Source organism: Phalacrocorax carbo, chromosome 1, assembly GCF_963921805.1.
Source record: "Phalacrocorax carbo chromosome 1, bPhaCar2.1, whole genome shotgun sequence".
Lineage (NCBI taxonomy): Eukaryota > Metazoa > Chordata > Aves > Suliformes > Phalacrocoracidae > Phalacrocorax > Phalacrocorax carbo.
Genome location: NC_087513.1, coordinates 215,443,396 through 215,463,600, shown reverse-complemented (window position 1 = coordinate 215,463,600; position 20,205 = coordinate 215,443,396). Strand labels below are relative to the sequence as shown.

General features: G+C 43.5%; 1 protein-coding gene across 2 annotated transcripts in view; it reads left to right on the top strand.

The window, feature by feature from the left end:
• Window positions 1–20,205, top strand: part of UVRAG (UV radiation resistance associated) — a 101,884-nt gene that overhangs the window by 53,807 nt on the left and 27,872 nt on the right. For both annotated transcript variants that reach the window (XM_064441536.1, XM_064441537.1), the window contains exon 13: window positions 16,215–16,293. In XM_064441536.1, the coding sequence (XP_064297606.1) occupies window positions 16,215–16,293 (79 nt within the window). The remainder of the gene's footprint in view (window positions 1–16,214; window positions 16,294–20,205) is intronic.

Genomic DNA, 20,205 nt, shown 5'->3' with positions numbered 1-20,205 from the left:
GGCATCAGTCGCTTTGGCTTTCCATGTGTGGGCTTTGACAAGGGAGCAAATAGAATTGCTGAGGGGGAATGTACTGTGTCCAGTTCTGGGCCCCCCGGTTCAAGAAGGGCAGGGAACTGCTGGAGCAAGGCCAGCGCAGAGCTGCCAAGGGGATCAGGGGCTGGAGCATCTCCCTTGTGAGGAAAGGCTGAGAGACCTGGGCTTGTTCAGCCTGGAGAAGAGAAGGCTGAGAGGGGTCTCATCAGTGCTTATCAATATCTGAAGGGTGGGTGTCAGGGGGATGGGGCCGGGCTCTTTTCAGTGGTGCCCAACGCCAGGCCAAGGGGCCACGGGCACAAGCTGGAACACGGGAAGTTCCCCCTGAACATGAGGAGAAACCCCTTTGCTGTGCGGGTGCCAGAGCAGGGGCACAGGCTGCCCAGAGAGGCTGTGGGGTCCCTTCCCTGGAGACATTCACCCCCCGCCTGGACGCGGCCCTGTGCCCCTGCTCTGGGGGTGCCTGCTCCAGCAGGGGTGGGACGGCATGATCTCCAGAGGCCCCTTCCAACCCCCCACCTTTCTATGAATCTGTGAAATGAATTTGTGGAAAGTACTGTCTCTGACAGGAAGCCTGTAAAGAAAACCCCTCTTCTTTTTGGAAACATGCAATCAAAGTATTATAATATTTTAACACTAATTCCTGATAGTCTGAATCAAGACGGACGGGTCTCATTGTGCGCAGTTGGCAGTACTGGGATGCTTGGAAGTGTCTGATTTCTCTTTGAAGCTCAGTGACTTTTGGCAGGACAGCAGAGGTAACTTGCCTTAAGACTTAAACTCGCTGAGGTCTTCCTGTTTTGACACAATAAAATAGGACTATATAATTGTCTTGCAAATTAACTTTGATACCATTCTAATAACTTGTCCAAACACTTCCTGGCTAACTCAGTAGACAATTAATCTGGTTTTGCGTCAGTTTAGTTCTCTAAGCATGTGATTATTCTCCTTCCTGGACATCTCCTTCAGAAGGGGAGCAAACTAGAACATTTATATCTGGAAAACAAATTTCTGAGCAGGGCTGCCTGTGTGTGGGTGTATAAAGATTAAACCAATTTCCTGTTGTCTGAGACAGATTGGAAGGTTTAGGCCTTCAGGCTATAGCGTTCCAAACCCTCATGACTTAATACTTTATTTCACAATAGATTTCTGAAAAGGAGAAAGTTTAGCTAAGTATATGAATCCCTGTTGGGCCATTTACCTGTTCTGCAAGATTTTTTCAGGATTAGCTCCTGCCTGAGACGTTCTCTTCCCAGCTATTGGAGAGTCAATCCCACCAACTCTCAAAGGGCTTTGGTTCCTATAGAAAACCTCAAATGTTTTAAGTTGCAGTTTTCTTTCTAAACTGATAGCTCATGTTTCTCACCTGCTCCTAACTGAATTGAACATAGCAGTTAACATGCGTTATTAAAGTTCTTTATTGCAGTCACCTGTCCTTTAGCAGCTTTTCAAACTCCAACATGAACTGCTGAGTAACTACAGTGCGGTTCTCCCTATGCTCAGTCTTTGCTATAATAACATAGCATCATGATTATTGACTAGGTTAAACATTTTACTTGGCTTCATACTTTTTTTGTGGGCTGCAGGGTTGCCCGGAGATCCACATGAAGGGCTTCTAAAAATTGTGCTTTGGGGAATAGCTGATGTTTTCATTCAAGAGCAATTTCATAAGCACACGTGTTTGTTTTTAATGCTATGTTGTATAAATGTGTTACTTCACTTTCGAGTTTCTTTACCAGCTTTTTAAAGCCCTTTATATTAAACTAGTTAAATATTTTGAGAGCTTTCAGAATAAAAGTTACGTTTGGGAAATACTTTTATCAGCTTCAGGTTTGTTTACTTGGATTATCCAGATCATTTAAATCTCAAGGTTCTTGTAGAAGTATTCATTTTTGTCCACTGCATTTCCTGTTTTATTGGAGCTTGAGTGTACAAAAGTGTACTACTAAAAGGCTCTAAGTTTACTCTCATAAATCTACTTTTATGACCTTCTGAACCGCAAAGCTAAGGCAAGAATGTAATTGTCACTAAATATCTCATTAAGGCACTTCTTCAGTGGTCCATTTCAACATCTCTAGAGTGCAACAAATATGTAGGAAGGAAGAGTAGCGTTCCTCAAAAGTTCTGGGGTCTGAAAGGTTTCAAAGCAAATGATGGATATAGAATTCCCAAATTTATGCTCCATAGGACAGCAGCATGTTCCTCTCTCCCATGACAAGCGAACGCTCTTGCTGAATAAAGAACCTAAATTCTTTGGCACTGTTCTTGTGGAACTGAAACCTAGCACTTCATCGCGTTCTCATAAACATAGTTAAGAATGCTGAGATTAAAGTATTTATGATATGTTCTGATGCTGTCTGTCAAGCGCAGCGTTTAATGCTTCTGTTAGTGTGCTCCTGGGTTTTTAAATAAAGAATAGCTTCCAGTTTAGAGCAAAATATGGATTGTGATGTCTGGAGTGAGACGTACTTTGTGAAATTGCCCGCCTTGGTGGTGCTGCTGCTGTCATCCTATTCCTTTACATAGTCTTCAGTTCTCTTTGAGTGCCGACACAGGCCGAACATCTCGCAGAGTAAATGCCTGGATTTTTCTGCGTGGAAGCTGCCCAATCTTTTGAAACCATATCAGTCTCCTTGGTAGTTTTAAAGGGAGTCCGGTAAAGCCCGCTTATGCCATCTGTTTGGGAGTCTTTTGGCACTTCTGTTGAATCAAAGCTTTGCTCAGTTGCTACTTTTTATAACTGAAGCTTCACATGAGGCTTCTACACCTGCTAGTTGAATGCTTAAGAATAGAATCCTCGTTTAATCAAATAGCATTAGACAGCTTGGAAATACGTGTACCTCCCTAAGAAAAATAACGCCCTTTGGAGTTTAATCACCTTTCTGTTACCCTGCGTGTGTCTGGACAAGTGAAATGCACGTTCAGAGAAATGATTTCTGTTGCGTTTTTGCGTTCTCATTCCCCTGTGTAAGGTCTTCAAGACCTTTTACTTCCCTGCTAGCTAACTTGGAAATGAGAATGCTTTCAAGAAACAGTTTTGCTAACCTTGTTTCTCTGTAGTAATAGTAAACAGAAATCAGGTAGCACGTGCAGCCTGTTCTGGCGCATGCTATGCCTTCTTCCCAGCAAAACGTGTTAAGGGAGGATTAGAAAGCTAGCAGTAGTAAGAAGTAACCACCTCAGAGTCATATTTCAGGTTCGGGGAAAAAATGAAGGGGTAGAATACATGATCTAAAAAGGTTTTGTATTTAAAGGGCAAAAAGAACATTGTAGTTTTCAAGCAGAGCTACTGGAGCGCACACAGGCATTTTGGAATTGTCTCTTCTTGAAGAAATGCAATTTTTTTTGTTTTATGTTTAAATGATGAACTTGTTGCCATTTAATGTTTAGAGGTCAAAAATGTATGATTTTAAAAATGAAATTGGAAAAAAAAACCCAAACAAAACCAAACAGGCCTTAGAGTGATGGAGGAAACCTGATTTAGTCTGGTGTATTTTTGCAGGATATTTGGCATTAATTGATCTGAGGTAACAGTAAACTCTGTAAAGGTTGCCTTGGCATTTTATAGTTTATAGGAAGATTTAAGGTCTTTTCCTCTACTCCGCTTGACAAACGGGCACCAACAGGCCAAAGGATACACAGGCAAGCGATTCAGTCTTGGACATCTGCGTTCAAAGACATCCGACATCTTTGCAGTTATGTTTTATGACTTTTATGTGCCTCAGGAACCAAACGGTTGTGTGAGACAGCATAAGGAGAAATGAAACCAAGCGTGCTGCCATGGCTTTCTAAATTATGCTGCTTCTTGTCCTGTTTGAACACATTCTGCTGTCACCAAACATCGGAAATGTCTATTTCCCTCCCGTGTCTTCACAGAAAACAGGATCAAAATTGTATGCTGTGTTTGCAGCTAGAAGTGATGGGTCTGATCCTGAAGTACTTTCCTGGAAGCTATATCTGTGATGTGGAGTTCCACCGCAAAATTGTCTTTTTCTGGACCTCCACTTCATCGTTATTGAGAACTTCAAGCCTGCCAGAAGACTGTAATTTCTAGCCAGTTTTTGTCTTGATGCTTAATTTAGGTAGGGGTTCTAGAAGTAGCTGTTTTGAGCCAGGGTTGTGAAGATCTGCTGGCATGAGACTTGATGTGGAAACAAAGCCTGAGTGTATCCGAGCTCTTAGATCCACAGAGGTGCTGCAGTGCTCGAAACAAGCTGCAGTTCTCTGGGTGCTGAAAACATAAAGGCTGGTTTCATTTCATTGCCATAGCCCGTGTGGGGAAGTGTAAAGGTAGGAATAATAAAAAGCCAGGTTGTCTTTCAGTGGGATGAGGCGGTCTTGTAGCAACTGGAGTGCATACCAAGCATGAAACGCAGCTGCCCTTGTGGGATCTTCAGAATACTCCTGGATTCCTTAAGGGTGTAAAGCCTTGAGTGAGTTTATGCTAATACAGCTCCCGCAGAGCCAAAATTGACGTGCAGGCGCGGGGCCGAAGGGCTGCAGCACTGTGTGTGGTGATGTATCTGCGTGGCTTGGTGAGCGAGTCGTGAATTCAAACCAGCATGTTGGTTTACCCCAGTTTGAGATGCTTTTAATTAGTTTCGGGAGCCAAATTTCAGGGAATTGGAACAGTTAGGAGTAAGGCGGGCCAGATGTACTTTTAATCTGCACATGTTCAAGCAGTTAATTTGGTATGTTGGTGTGGTATTTTTAGACATCCTCATTTGCGCTGATAAAGAGAACTTCCATTACGCGGTGTGTGGTTCACACAGCGTTAAGTCGTGCCGCCTGAGCTACTGACAGCGTAAGTTCTGAGGTAAAAAGTTTCATTTCTCAGGCCTGTGAGTAAAGCAAAGGTTGTGTCAAAGCCAGTTCTGCTGCAAGACTGCTTCCAAATTACCTTTCTCATGTGCTGTCTTTCAGTTCTTTTAAGTGTGATGAGCCCCATTTACAAATAAGTGGAGATGAGTGTTGCTGAGCAGGCTTGTGGGTAATTTTGGAGCATTTGGAAACCACTTGGTTGAATGAGCTTCATCTAAAAGTGGTCCTCACTACTGTGGCCTTGCTCCTCTTTCAAAGAAGGGGAAAATGAGAGTTTCAGCTGTAGTAGGCTTACGAGAGCTGAAGGTGGCTATTGTTGTGCCTAGTAACAGATAAGCTACTGGCAACAAAGCCGCCTGAAACATCATGGCACAAGCAATTGAAGAATAATTCTGAAGAATAATTTCACTGACAATAACGTCTTCCAACTCAATCAAAGTCTTTAATCATATTTGGTACTTCAGCTGAGATAATAAAACGGCAGCAGATTTGGGAAGAAATCTTGGCAAACTTAGATGGAGGGCGATGGTTTGTTGAGAAATCTAATAGCTGTCAAAGCAAAGTTGATTCTTTGTGGTAGATTGAGTGTGTGTTAAGTGTTCAGCTATATTGCTCAAAGAATGCTTTTTGCCATGAACTTATCTTGAACTGTATTTTTACGTTCCACATTCTTGAGGATATTTAGCTAGAATCCAGGGTTATTTTATTCTTGGTCACCAAAATAATGCTTTTGCCTTCATTGGGTCAGCAAACGTTACTGTGCATAGATAAGAATTAGATCAGGTGTTCTTTAATGAGTTTAGATACCGTTAATATTATTTCTGGGAACTGGGAGCTTTTACATGCTCCTGGCCAGTCTGAGAAAGCAGATTTTGTTTACTGCAGTAGATGAGACCGCTGACCCCAGACATCTACAGCTGAGAAATGTTTCTGTGAAGACATACGAGTCTTAATTTACTCCCACTGGAACACTATACTCCTGCCGAGATTATTTTTCAAAACATTACTTCATTTTTCAATAAGCAGGGACTTGACCCGTATAAAGTGTCCTCTAGTTAAAAACGGTCCTTCGGTGGCAGGGAGATTTAAAGTTCTGATAGCGGTTGTCTGCGCTGTCCTCGCAGATAGTCTGTGCGTTGCGATATCCGTCACGGCGCGCAAGTAGCGAGCCTTGAATTCAAGCTGAAATGTGTCACAGAAATGCACAGTCGACGAAAAGCCGTCGGTGTTGCTTGTTCCGTGGATTGCTGGCTGTGGTTTTGAGGTGTTCGAAAGCGTTACTTGCTGAACTCGTAGAATGATACCCTCTTGTATAAATTGGTGACTGTCTTGTCAAGAACTGCCTGACTTTCGTAATCTGAGTCTCTTGCTTTCTTTTCCTGTGTGTTCGGTATGTGCAGCCTGTACATTTTGAAGCTATAGTACGTTCTTCAAGAGCAAGGTCACAGCAGTTACACTTATTAATAGAGAGATGGCAGTGCTTCTGCTTTCGATTAGCTTCTTGTTGAGCTATTCCGATAGGCATTTTTAAAAATACGTTTAATAAAGTTAAACTGCCAATATGTTTTCCTTTCTCAGTGAACTAATTATCTTTGTATTGTGTAAAGCTTGAATGAGGATATGCTTTTTTCTCTTGGCAGTCTGTATTTTTGTCATCAAGTTTGTCTTACAAGTATAGCTTTTTCTCTCATGTAGAAACTAAAAACCATCTCACAACCAAATCTGAATTCACTTGTGAATTGTGATTCTATTCATGTCTTAATCTCATCTTTAACAAAGCAAAGCGCACACTTCTAATCCTTTTTTCTGCCTTTTAATTTGATTTCAGCTTTGCTCACCAGGTGGGGACCTTACTTTTTCATTTAAAACTTCCAGTCGTGCTGATCGTTGGCAGACTAGTTAGCCGTTCCCGGTGGGCTAGTAGTCACCCTGAGGCCAGTTTGTGGCCTCCACTGTCAGATGGTAACTTGATCTAAAAAGGATCCCACGTGCTCTGTGTTGCATCCCTGTAATTGAGAAGTCTGGTGGCGAAGGCAGTTTCATACCGTTGCATTTTAGCTGTGTTGCTTCCAACAACCACTCAGCTGCTTGGGTCTGCTGCATAAAATCCCTGCCAGTCTCTGCTCTGAAGCTGATACAACTGTGGTGTGGCTTATCTGAGAAGGAAACAGGTTTTGAAGCTGGGCAGCCAAAGCTGCTTGTGCTTTGGTCTTCTGATGGAGCGCCAGAAGGTTGGAAGCGCTGGGTGTTTTGGTGCCTGTGGCTTTTTAACAGCCCGCTCTTCCTAACACTTGATCCAAAGTGTCCTGGCGAATAGTGACTTCAAGGGAGCTGGGTGGACAATGGTAGTCCTTCTCAATTAAAAGGCTTTCAAGATTTGCTTTATTCTGGTTGAGAAATTCCCAGCACTTTTAAATAACGCAAGCTTTCTCCTCTGGATACAACATTCCTTTAGAGTGAGCAAACAGGATGTGGTTGGGCTGGAGGGAAAGCACTAGCCCCCCGCCTGCCCCCCCCGCCGCCCCCCAAAAGGGGGTGAGGCTGAAATAACTCAAACTTCAGTAAATATTTAAACCTTGTTCTTGTACACTCCTCATACTTCAGTCGCATCAAGCAAGAACTTGTGACTTTTTCAGGTCATTATCTTATCTGGGTTGGGGTACTTAGTTCTATCCTTGTATAGGGTGTCTTATCCGTGGGCTTAAGCCTGAAATTCATAATTTTCTACACTGCCCTATTTTTTGATAGAGCTGTGTGAGGCACAGTTGTTCCCCAGATCTGATGGATGACTCTCTGCTCTCACACCAGTGACTGTTACAGTCACAGAAATTACATCAGGTGTTTTTTTATCTGTATAATAGTGAATAATTGGGTTTCGGCTGCCTTCTGCCAAGTCTGCTCGACGGTCATCTCCCCGCAGCCACTCTGCTTGCTGCCCTTGAAAATAAGACGTGAAGGAAAAAGCCATGTCAAGTTTTGTCAGAGAACAAGTCGGTGGATGCGGTTGGGCAGGAAGTATCGAAGGTACTGCGGATACGGTGACGTGAAAATACGGTGGTATCGGCTCCATTTAGTTGGTGGACTAAGTTTCTGAGCTTCAGTTAACTACTGGATAATTGAATGGTCTTAAAATATAAATGTCCTTGCTGTTAATTTAGTTTGCAAAGCTACAGATATTAGTGGTCCTTGAACTTTGCATCGCTTTGAAAATTAAGGATGTATAACGCAGTTCCGAACTAGATTTGGAATTTTTACCTGCGTTTGCCAAATGGGATGTAATATGCCGCTTAAATTGCGTCACGCTTCGGCCTGTGGAAAATGGTTAGATGTGATGTGTAAAAATCGTTATTTTACTGACTTCTTCCCTAAAGAGCTTTCTGAAGTAGAGATTAAACTTTGAGACTTTAATATAATTTGGGATATGGCAGAAGTCTGAAGAGAAAAAGAGAATAAAAGATCTAAAACATATGGTGTTATACCAAAGTAGAAGCAGGTGAAAGCAGTTAAAAATGAAGCAATTCCTTAAGCTTTAAAAATAGTTTGTATTAAAGACAGGCAGTTATAGACAATAAAAATTGGCCACCAATATATTGGTACACATGTGATTTTCCTGGATACGGAGGAGTTCATAAATCACAGAACACAACAGTAAATGTATTTGGACTTTAATTCTTAAGAGATACTTGAGGTCTGAAATAAAATGTATGGAATAAAGATTGTTTCAGCTTTTCCTAACGGTTACCATCTGACTGAACGAAGAGTCTTGTGGTGATTTACTGCATGTTCATCAAACACTGAAGTTACGATGTAAAACAGCTAAAGATTAGCTGAGGATATAAAATTAAACGAGGTCTTGATGGCTGATAAGTACTTTGCGAAGGTCAGCTGAAAAAGGTGGGACAGTGAAGAGAAGTTCTTAGTGGTTCAAGTAGAATAATTAAGACACTTTGAGTCGTAAGAAGGGTAGCCCTAATGCTTAAAACACAGAAATTAGGCTAATTCCAAATTTTTAGCTCTGAAACAGATGTCTAGTTTTCTGGAATCGAGAGCTGTGGGCAACACAAGCAATCCTGAAGACCTTTTTTTCTGCAGTCAGTTTTCTGATTTTTAAATACATGACTACTAGTGAGCAGTTTTGGTCGGAGACATGGTAGTAGCAAACTTAGTGCCCATGCTGTCGTACCAAAAGCAGTGGTTTAGTCAGTAAGAGATGGGTTAAACCCTTTCTTTTATTAAGAAATAACTGATAATTTTAAATAAGGAAATAAATCAGCAAACCTGATTGATCTGAACTGTAGGCATCTCACTGTAAACTGAAAACGTGAAAAAGAAGAATCCTTGCAAGAGGCTTTACCATCTTCCCCTGAAATTTCTCAGACTGGCTTTCAGCAGCACTTAAAGCATGGTCTCCTTTGTCATGCCTTGACTCAGAGAAAATAAGGCAGAAATCAACACTGGAAAGTAATTTAGACAGTCTTCATACCCCGAGGAGGGATGAACCTTATTTAGAGGGAAGTGTTAGCTGAGAGATGGGGTGGTTTGAGCTCGCCTTAGAGGCGATACATTAGACTTCTTTGTGCCTGTAGCTTTATGAGTATAAGATGATCTGCTCGTGTCTGGAAGGACAGGTAGTTTCAGTGATGCGGAGCGATGTCTGGTGGTCTCGTGTGGCATGCTGCAGCTTTTGGGTTGGACTGCTTCAGAGATGTAGAGCCTGTAGAAATGTCTTCAGACCCCTGGATGACTGCAGCTGGCAAAGGCAGTCATAGAAACTTCTGGCTGCTCATCCTCTGCTGCCCCCAGACTGCAACTGGTTTCAGTTCAAGATGGATTCTTGAATATGTCTGAACATTGAAATATGCCTAGGGTTAACATTGATATTTCTGTTTAGCTGTTTGCATTTTAATGATTCAGCTGGAGTGGAAATGGTGGCAAACAGCCACCATTAGTTTTCCATGTTGACTGGAAATGCATCTATTGAGGTTTTTTTTTGTTACAGAAAGACTTTTAAACCAGGGTTGACAATTTAGTACTGTGTCTACATTCTTTGTTGCCTTAAAAATGTGATTTACTTCAGGAAGATTGTGCTTTTCATTTCAGATAGAGGTAAAGCTGCATACTTCTTATGCCTAAGATACGTGCTGCTTGACTAGGTAACATGGTAGAAAAAGATCAGGTGAAAGAGTGGCTCCAATGTAACGTCTTTCAACCAACAATAATTCTAACCAACAATACTCTGGGCCGCATGAAAAAGCGTGTGGCCAGCAGGGCGAGGGAGGTTCTCCTCCCCCTCTGCTCTGCCCCAGTGAGGCCACACCTGCAGGGCTGCGGCCAGTTCTGGGCCCCCCAGTTCAAGAAGGGCAGGGAACTGCTGGAGCAAGGCCAGCGCAGAGCTGCCAAGGGGATCAGGGGCTGGAGCATCTCCCTTGGGAGGAAAGGCTGAGAGACCTGGGCTTGTTCAGCCTGGAGAAGAGAAGGCTGAGGGGGGTCTCATCAGTGCCTATAAATATCTGAAGGGTGGGTGTCAGGGGGATGGGGCCGGGCTCTTTTCAGCGGTGCCCAACGCCAGGCCAAGGGGCCACGGGCACAAGCTGGAACACGGGAAGTTCCACCTGAACATGAGGACAAACCCCTTTGCTGTGCGGGTGCCAGAGCAGGGGCACAGGCTGCCCAGAGAGGCTGTGGGGTCCCTTCCCTGGAGACATTCACCCCCCGCCTGGACGCGGCCCTGTGCCCCTGCTCTGGGGGTGCCTGCTCCAGCAGGGGTGGGACGGGGTGAGCTCCAGGGGCCCTTCCAACCCCCACCAGTCTGGGATTCTGTGATGTTCCTAAGAGTCCTGTTGATGGTGCGGTTGGGTACCTGTAAGCCTGATACCCATTGGAGTGGTATTTCTTATGCAAATGTTCAAAATTACTATTTTAAAACTTAACATTTGTGAAATGTTGCAAGATTCTTGAATAACTAAAAATTTAATTCTGTTGTCGATGGTAGGGTGCTGGTTCTGTAGTTTTAGCTTGGAGAAAAGGTAGACTTTCAGCCCTTTCAGTTGTTTTTTTTTTAATTTAAAAGGCTGTCTTGGGATTACTTTTCCTCATCAGAGTTTCTGTGAACAAAGCAGGTAACCTTGCGCCTCGCTTTCTCCTGTTCACGAGTCTTTTGGGAGGGTTTAATGAGGCCGAATACTCGTGAAACTTTCACATAGAGTCTACGGTGTAAAGTAACGCTGATGTTGACACTTTGCTTAGCCACTCCTTTTAGCTGGGAGTTCTTCCTTTTCCACCCCTGTTTGCCTGGGCAGTTTACAAGGAAATGAGAGATTCTTCCCCTTAGGCTTGTACTAATCTGTATTCTGATACTTGAGCGCACACTTTGGTTTGTCGGTCTTGCTTGAGTTTCATACAAATAAATCCATTTGGTTGTGTAGATCAGCAGTACTGATCTAAGCCTCGACCTGCTCATACTTGTTTGCTTGCTTGTTGCCTGTCGGCAAAACCTCCTTATGTGTAAATAAACTGAAACTACGTTGCCCTGTGTACTTCAAAAACCCAACAGTTCTTATAACTGCTTGGTGGTTAGTGGCATTGAGTTGTGTTAAACACGAGACTTCAGTGCTAAGAGTAGTATCTGATTTGATTATTAGGTGCTTTCGAGGGAAGAAGAATGTTTCTTCACTAGCTGCTAATAATGTGCTTCCTTCCATCTTCTGTGACAGATTTTCTTGGGCCAGGTTTAAGCTGAAGAGTTCTTTATCCAGCAGCTGATGTCTGCTTAGGAAGTGTGGCAGTAATTTAATAGGGGATGGGTTGTAATAAAATAGTTGATGTTAACTTGTTGGAATTCATATTGCAGATCGAGAGGAGATGCTTATTCTTGGGAACTCTTCAAGCAGGAGAGAGGAGAGAGTGGTAAGGTGGAGGCAGATGAGTTGCCGCTTCTAATTATTCAGAGATGATTGAAAATGCCTTGTAACCGCTTTTCTTTTATATACTGTCTGCTATGAGAAGTGGCAATCAAAACCTCTTACTCTGAGACTGGGAAAGCTTGGGTCTTGAACATATTGATGTTAGTAGAAGCCTTGTGCATGTGCCTTGTGGCTCAAAGCGTGATATTGTTTTAGTCCACTATGGGAAAAACTGTTCTGTCACTGTGGTATCACAAGTAGAAAAAGACAACCTCTGTCCAAAGCAGCGTGCCGTGAAGTGGGAGAGAAGCTATGTGTCCAAAAATGTAACGCATGGGTATGTTTTGCAGTTGATTGTGGATTTGCCTCCATTCCTGCACGTGGTACGGCTGGGTAATGCTGGTCATCTGACTTGTGTCCCAGGGAGGCCTATAAACCAGAACACGTGACTCAAAGAACTTAATAATAACTTTGCATTTGTGACAGTCCTTCAGGATTAAATAAGCAAAACATAAAGCTTCCAAAACAAACGTAAGCTTTTAAAATCGAGAATACTCTTTGTTATCTTAGATCTTAAAGGCACATATTGACCATCTGTTTAGAATCAGTCTTGTGAGCAGTTTGGATCGCTCTCATGCTGTGTTCTCCACCCCCTGAATTCAGAGTGGGACTTGATTCATTTCAGCATCTTTGGCACAATTGTCGCAGATCCTAAAGCTGCCTTTCCACGTGCCTGCCAGTTTGTTCCCGTTATCGCTATTAGTCCTTGTGCTTTTCCCCAGCACAGGGTCTTATCATTGCTGACACGTCAGATGTCCCTAAATGAAGCAAGAGTAGCCTTGAGCACAGTGGAAACACGAGGTGCAGAAACAACTCCAAGTGGAGTTAACCTGTTGTAAGTTACTAAAAGTTGTGAGTTTTTTCCCTGAATCAAGTCAATGTCCTCTTAACTAAGATCTTAGAATCATGGAATGGTTTGGGTCAGGAGGGACCTTCAGAACTCATCCAGTCCAACCCCCTGCCACGAGCAGGGACATCCCCAACTCGATCAGGTCACTCAGAGCCCGTCCAGCCTCACCTGGGATGTGTCCAGGGATGGGGCATCGACCACCTCTCGGGGCAACCTGGGCCAGTGTCTCACCACCCTCAGCATAAAACATTTCTTCCTTAGATCCAGTCTGAATCTCCCCTCCTTTAGTTTCAAACCATCCCCCCTTGGCCTGTCACAACAGGCCTTGCTAAAGAGGTCGCCCCCACCCTTCCTACAGCCCCCCTTTAAGCCCTGGGAGGCCGCAATAAGGTCTCCCCGCAGCCTTCTCTTCCCCAGGCTGAACAACCCCAGCTCTCCCAGCCCGGCCTCGCAGCAGCGGGGCTCCAGCCCCCGGAGCATTTCTGTGCCCCCTCTGGCCCCGCTCCCACAGCCCCGTGTCTGTCCCGTGCTGAGGAGCCCCGAGCTGGAGGCGGCGCTGCAGGGGGGTCTCCCAGAGCGGGGCAGGGGGGCAGCACCCCCTCCCTCGCCCTGCTGCCCGCGCTGCTGGGGATGCAGCCCCGGGCACGGGTGGGGGTCTGGGCTGCGAGCGCACGTTGCCGGCTCGTGTCCAGCTTTTCACCCCCAGGCCCTTCTCGGCAGGGCTGCCCTCCATCGCCCAGCCTGTGTGGGTACCGGGGTGGCCCTGGCCCAGGGGCAGGACCTTGCACTTGGCCTTGTTGAACCTCATGAGCTTCTCACATCTTCTTTGAGTCGCCATTAAAATTATTATTGCTCTATGCCAGCTGAGCAATGTGCTCTTTATATACAGGAATGGAATATCTGCTCTAAACTCTGGGTGTGTTAGGGCTGTGTTTTAAGAAGTCTACATGCTATTGAAAAGTAATATTCCGTAGTCATAAGATAAATATCAATGTATTTTTACAAGTGCACACTATGAACCTCGCAGAGCCCGTAGCTTGTTGTTCTTCTTTCTGCTAAACATGTCACACTTATTCCTTTGAATTTGTCATCTTAGAGTAAATATCTGTGTTCTGCTTTAAAGGAGCTTAGTGAGTTTTTTTTTTTCCCCCCCAAACATATCAGCAAGAATGGAAACAAGAAAGGGACATGTTGGAGTAGAATGGGTAGGCGGATGCCATTTTGCATTTTATTGAGTGCTTTGTGGTTATAAAAGTACTAAAATAGTAGTTTTCAAATGTATTTTTTGAGCAAGTATAAGTAAAACCTTACGCAGCAGACTTAACTGTTTGCAGCATGCCAAAGTGAGAGATTTAGCTTACAGTCGTGCTTTTCTAAGGAGTGGGCATGAAGAATTTCACATAGGGAGCCAGCAGTTAAAGTTGCATTCAATTATACTCAATGCAGCACTACATAAAATGTTGTGGTTCCTCTTCCTTAAGTTTATTACTTGTGACCAGGCTTAACTGGCAAGCGAGATAACACACAGAAACATAAAAGTTGGTAATATTTTTCTCTTGAGTCATAAATGTGCATATACAAAGACATCCACTGACATTTTTCAAGACATTCATGTAAATGATTATGTTATGAAAGCTGACACGAGGATGTATGTAGTTTGGAGTCTTTCAAGATTAATTAGTGGAAGTTAAAGGACAGAAATGTGAATATTAGCAAAAAAAGCAGGGCCAACGTGATAAACAGAAAAGCGTAATCTTTATCACTTAAAAGAAACTGTGTGTGGGAGATGGTAGCGAGCGCTGTAAACCGGTTTTTATCCTCTTTTCTATACTGCGTGTATTGAAGAGCTCTGTGTCTAATAATAGAATACATGGTTCCCATTACTAGTGACTTCATGAAATAGTATCTTCTAGTGAAACATGGCTTGTCTTCCTAATGGTGCTTTTATTAGCAGACTTGAGTGAGTTTTATACTGTTAATTGTAAAAACTCACCTTTAAATCTGAATCCTGCTCTACTTGCGTAGTGTGACCGTAGATATTGAAATGAATTTCTGCTGATTTGTTTTTTACACGTAAGATAACGTGCCATGGAATTGTTGTAGCACGCGTTCATTTTGAAAGGTTTTATTTCTTGCATGGGGAACTAGTTGGATTTATAGATCTATTAAGCAAGGTGAGCTCGATGTACACTATTCACAGTGATTTTTATATTCCTCAACTTGAAGTGACCTAGTGAGTTTGAAAGTAGCATAAAACTTGAAGCTGACATCTTAATATTTGATCTGCTGTGATCGTGACCTCTTAACCTGTGGCTTTAATGGTGCTATATAATTCTCCTTAAAAGTTGCAAATGTACTCTACTGTGGGGCTGATTGATGATAAAATACACTTTGCGTAATCGCCCCTCTAGAATGTGTGTTGTTTCTAGTAGATAGTGATCTCCCGTATTTGTTATCTTGTATTTGAGAGAGACTTGGGTTTCTGATGTAATGTGGGTTTTGCGCAGATAATGTACTCAGCATCTTGATTAGCAGCTACAGACGGTTCTTGAAAAGCCAAAGGCTCATTTCGTGGTGTCGTTCCCATAAACATAAATTTTTAAGTTGTGCTGAGATTACTGTACTGACCGTACTACCCGTACTAACCTCTGGGGGTGAAGAAGAGTCAAAAGACAATCCGAAGAAATGCAGTGTACAAATATTAAGACTCTTTATGAGAACTGCTTTGCTTAAGCAGGGATTCCTAGAACATACGCATATTATATACTCTTTAACGCAGGCTGTCAAACAGATTCAGTACTTCAGGGACTAAAGCTTTGGTTTTCTAGTCTCACGCAGCAGTTGAGGCAGAAAGAAGCCGTGCTACTTTCCTCTTTGCGACAACTAGGTATTTAAAATTGTGAAGAACACTTTATTTATTAAATAGGAGAAATAAATGTTAGGAATATAATGCTTGCAAAGGCTGTAGTGACCTATGACCCTGTAAGTGACTTGAACCTTCGGCGCGTGTGTGGAGCTTGCCGAAAGGAAAGGAATTACTTGTATTTTCTGTCTTTTTCTGGTATGTTGGTACATGAGCCTGCAAATGTCTCCTGTGCATGAAGAGATTTGCGCTCTTTCTCTCACAAACTAACAAGCAGAATAGAACACTTTTCTTAAAAGATAATTTCTATTTGGAAATGAGCTAACCAGCTCTGAAGGGCTGGATACAAAGGGATAGGGTAGGATCTGGGATTATGCTGCGTGCTGCTTCAAACACGCTTCACTTAGCGATAGGAATGTTGCAGCACTGGGAGAGTCGTAAAGATTCTTTTAAAAACCTAAAATACTTTAGAAAAATGTAATTCATTAGCTAAATTTTGACATCAGTTTTTTAAAGGCTGATTGGCTGGAGTTGGAGAGGGTTCCTAAGGACATCCCATGGAGGGGGTTCCTGGGAGAAGTTAGTAAGGGAGGCTTTTTAAATCTTTACCTTCTCAGAAAAGGGAGCCTGTGGCTTTTTAAAATTTACTTAAATATTTTTTTTCTTTGTTCTTTCCCATCAGATTCCCTTTATATCCAAAAGGAGGGGAGAAGCTTCAATTTGAATACGGAGTGTATCTTCTCAACAAAAATATAGCGCAGGTTGGTACACAGAGGTATTTTTTATGAGTATCTACAATCTGCTTAGTGTCAGCATGGCATGAGTGCGTATCGACTGCCTTGTGACGCTATTCTCCAGTGACCTGGGGAGGCGTTCTTCAAATCGTTTTTGCTTTCCTTGCTGCTTTGTGCTTGAGACTTTCTTCTGGTGCTTGGAGAAGGGCTTGCCAGCTAATAATGAATCTTTTTCTTCTCCATGAAATGCTGTGAGTCTGCACACACGGTTTTGAAAATTGTACATGTGTTCTGGGTTGTTTTTATTCTGTCATACTTATTGCGGCTATATCCACTCCTATACTTATGATAAGAAAACGTTAAGTCTTGCCAATGCATGACTTGATATTTTTTTAAAAAATATCAAGTCCTCTAATCATCCTTACTTCCTTGCTCTTGAGGTATTTTAACAATCATCCTTTACTTTGGCAAGTGCATCAGAGTTGACACATTTACAAACACACATTTAAGATGATACTAAGACCTGCTGCTAACTTATTTGCTATCAAATTCAGAAAATGCTCAAAAAGCTGCTCTGGAAGGGACCTGGGGAGGCCATTTAGATTGTTGCCTAGTCCTAGGGCAGGGTCAGCTGCCCTTACGCCGTCCCTGGGAGGTGTTTGCATCACTTTCCCTGAAGGAAGGCCTGTGATCTGAGTAGTCTCTTCCAGTGACTGGCTCTCCTGGCCATTAAAGTCTTTTCTGACATCTAATCCAAATCCGTCTTGCTTCTGTTTAACCACATAATCACGAACTAGAATAACCTGTTCACTTAATTCTCTTTCTCTTTGCAAACTTTTACGCATTGAAAGGCAGCTTCTCCTTTCTAAAGTGTTATTGCATGGGTCATGTCATAGAATAGAATCATAGAATCATTTAGGTTGGAAAAGACCTTTAAGATCATCGAGTCCACCCATTAACCTAACACTGCCAAGTCCACCACTCAACCATGTCCCTGAGCACCACAGCTACACGGTGGTTGAACCCCCCCAGGGACGGTGACTCCCCCACCTCTCTGGGCAGCCTGTGCCAGGGCCTGACCGCTCTGGCAGGGAAGGCATTTTCCCTCACACCCAACCTAAACCTCCCCTGACGCAGCCTGAGGCCGTTCCCTCTCGCCCTGTCACTGGTGACTTGGGAGCAGAGACCAGCCCCCCCCTCACTCCAGCCCCTCTCAGGCAGCTGCAGAGAGCGAGAAGGGCTCCCCTCAGCCCCCTCTTCTCCAGGCTAAACCCCCCCAGCTCCCCCAGCCACCCCCCAGCACACTTGTGCTCCAGACCCTGCCCCAGCCCCGCTGCCCTTCTCTGGACACGCTCCAGCCCCTCCAGGGCCTTCTTGTCCCGAGGGGCCCAAACCTGAGCCCAGCACTCGAGGTGGGGCCTCCCCAGGGCCGAGCACAGGGGCCCCATCCCTGCCCGGCTCCTGCTGGCCACACCAGTGCTGACACAAGCCCGGGGGCTGGTGGCCTCCTTGGCCACCTGGGCACTGCTGGCTCATGCCCAGCCGGCTGTCAGCCAGCACCCCCAGGGCCTTCTCCGCCGGGCACTTCCCAGCCCCTCTGCCCCAGGCCTGGGGTGATGCCTGGGGTTGGTGTGACCCAAGGGCAGGACCCGGCCCTTGGCCTTGTTAAACTTCATACAATTGATCTTGAATGTCTCCTACAATGTCTCTTTAATTTCTGAGCATTTCTGTTGTGGATTCAGATGGAGAATAGGAGACATCTTTCTTGAAGTGCAGTGCCCAAAGCTGTGCAACTGCTGACTTTAGAAACAGTGAGGTGTATGAGAGAAATGTTTCACAGGTGTCTTCATGTTTTTTCAGTCCATTATCCTGTGATAGATTTGTACACTTAACAGCCTGAAACAGTGAGTTTTGTGATTCAGCGCAACCAGCAGCCCCAGGTCTCTTCTGCACAGCAACAGAATAGCCCATTCTGAATTTGTGCAGGTGATTCATTTAATTCATGTTTTACATGCTGTACTTTGAATGTACTTTAGATGCCCCTTTTTTCTTAATCATGACTCTGATTTGGTGATGTAACTCTAGAAGATGGGGAAAGGTAGACTGAGAACTCAGTCTCAGCTTTGTGCTGTCAGCACGTGAGCCTATTCTCTGTCCAGGTCACCTGGTGAAAATATTGAATGGAACTGGGGTGGAGCCCTGCCTCACTAGCACTTCTGTTTTCAGCAGTGAACCATTGTTTAACTGCACCCAAAGAGTACTTACTTGCTCCATATTCATTCATACTTCATCAATATCCCATTTCCCCAGCACTCTTGCGAGCGTATTACACCATAAAGTGCCAAGAGATTTATTTAAATTCCAACAGAAATACGACATTTCAGTTTCTAACCTGTTTGTAAGGCTTGAAATTAGATTGGTCTGACAGCCTCGTTCTTGAAAAATCTGATCTTTATGCTTATTTTCTAGTTGTTTGGTTTGTTCTTTCCAGTTTTCTCTTCCACCACTTTTCCCCTATTCCCTACCCCAAATTGAAATAAAGCTTCTGGGTCTTTGTTGTTTGTTTTTTAAGCTTGAATTGCATTTACCATTTTCCAGACTTCTGGTATCTTGCCCATGCTTAGTGTATTTTGGAAGATAACCTCCAATGGCTCTGAAATTACTTAAAGGCTAAAATATCTTAAGATGAAGTTAATCAAGTCCTGCTAATCTTGGAAATTCACTTAACCAAGCTGTTAATATAACTTAGACTGTGACTCTTTGTTGCTGGTATTAATAATGGCAGCCAGCTGTTCACACTTGACTTTCATAGGGAAGACTAGTGAGAAAAAGGGATTAAATGCACTTTCCTTCAAATGCTTTGATAGCTTTCTCTCCATTACTATCAAATCAATGCTTTCCTTAATCTCTGCTTATGTAAATACATTAGTTCATTCTGTAGCGTGTGAGTCGCGATGCTGCTTGCTTTGCTTTTCAGCCTTTCATGGTTTTGTTCCTATCTGGAGTTTGCTGTTGAGTTATGTGATGCCAGTTGCTCTGTGCTGCTTTCTTGACTGAAATGCTGAGCTCTTCGTTGAGCCCAAGTTGGTAGCCTCTGCGTTATTTCCTGTGGTCTGGGTTAGCTGGCACTTGTGCCTGTAGTAACTGTCACCGCTTCACTTGTTTTCCTGTTTTTCTCTTTGACTTGTCTCTGAGATGTTACCACTGTGAGACCCGCTGAAATCTCTTTCTGATTTTGTTCTTGCCTTATTTCTTAATGACTATGAGCAATTGAACACATGATCACTCACCCATGTTGCCTTCCAAGTCCTTGCAGTTGGTTTCTGAAATCACCGGCATGTTTTCAAACTCATAAAAGTAAATGAAGGCTTTAAGTATGTATTTGTGTAACAAAAAAAAAAAAGTTTCCAAATTTACGTGAGGTTGCTGGTGCTGGTTCAAGCTTGAGTAGTCAGTGGCCAAACTTTGAAGTGGTTTGTGCAACACCAGTGGTTCACATGTTAACGCTTGAGGTTGGATGCTGTTGAATATAAAAACATAATAAAAGTAAATTGGAATTTTTGGGAGTCTTCTACTACTTATTTAATCAGGAGAGTGTTACTGAAGTCCATATAAACTGTTGTAGTTACCTTTGTTTTGATATTCTTGGTCAAATATTGCAGCTTTCTATAGTTCTGCCAAGGGGAAATTCCATTGTGAAAGCAGAATAGGTAGATAACTGTAGAAATACATCACAACTTCTGTACTCAGGGCCTGGCTTGATCTAGAAACCTGAGATTGTTTGACTCCTCTGTGTGTTCTGTCAGAGGCTGGAACGGTTGACTTGAAGTACCTTTTAGAAGACCTTAAGGCTGCTTTGAGGGAAGCTTCCAGATATGCTTAGTTCATGTGAATGTGTGAAAATAGTGAAGTCTGGATGGAGAGTGAGCAGCTGCCTCC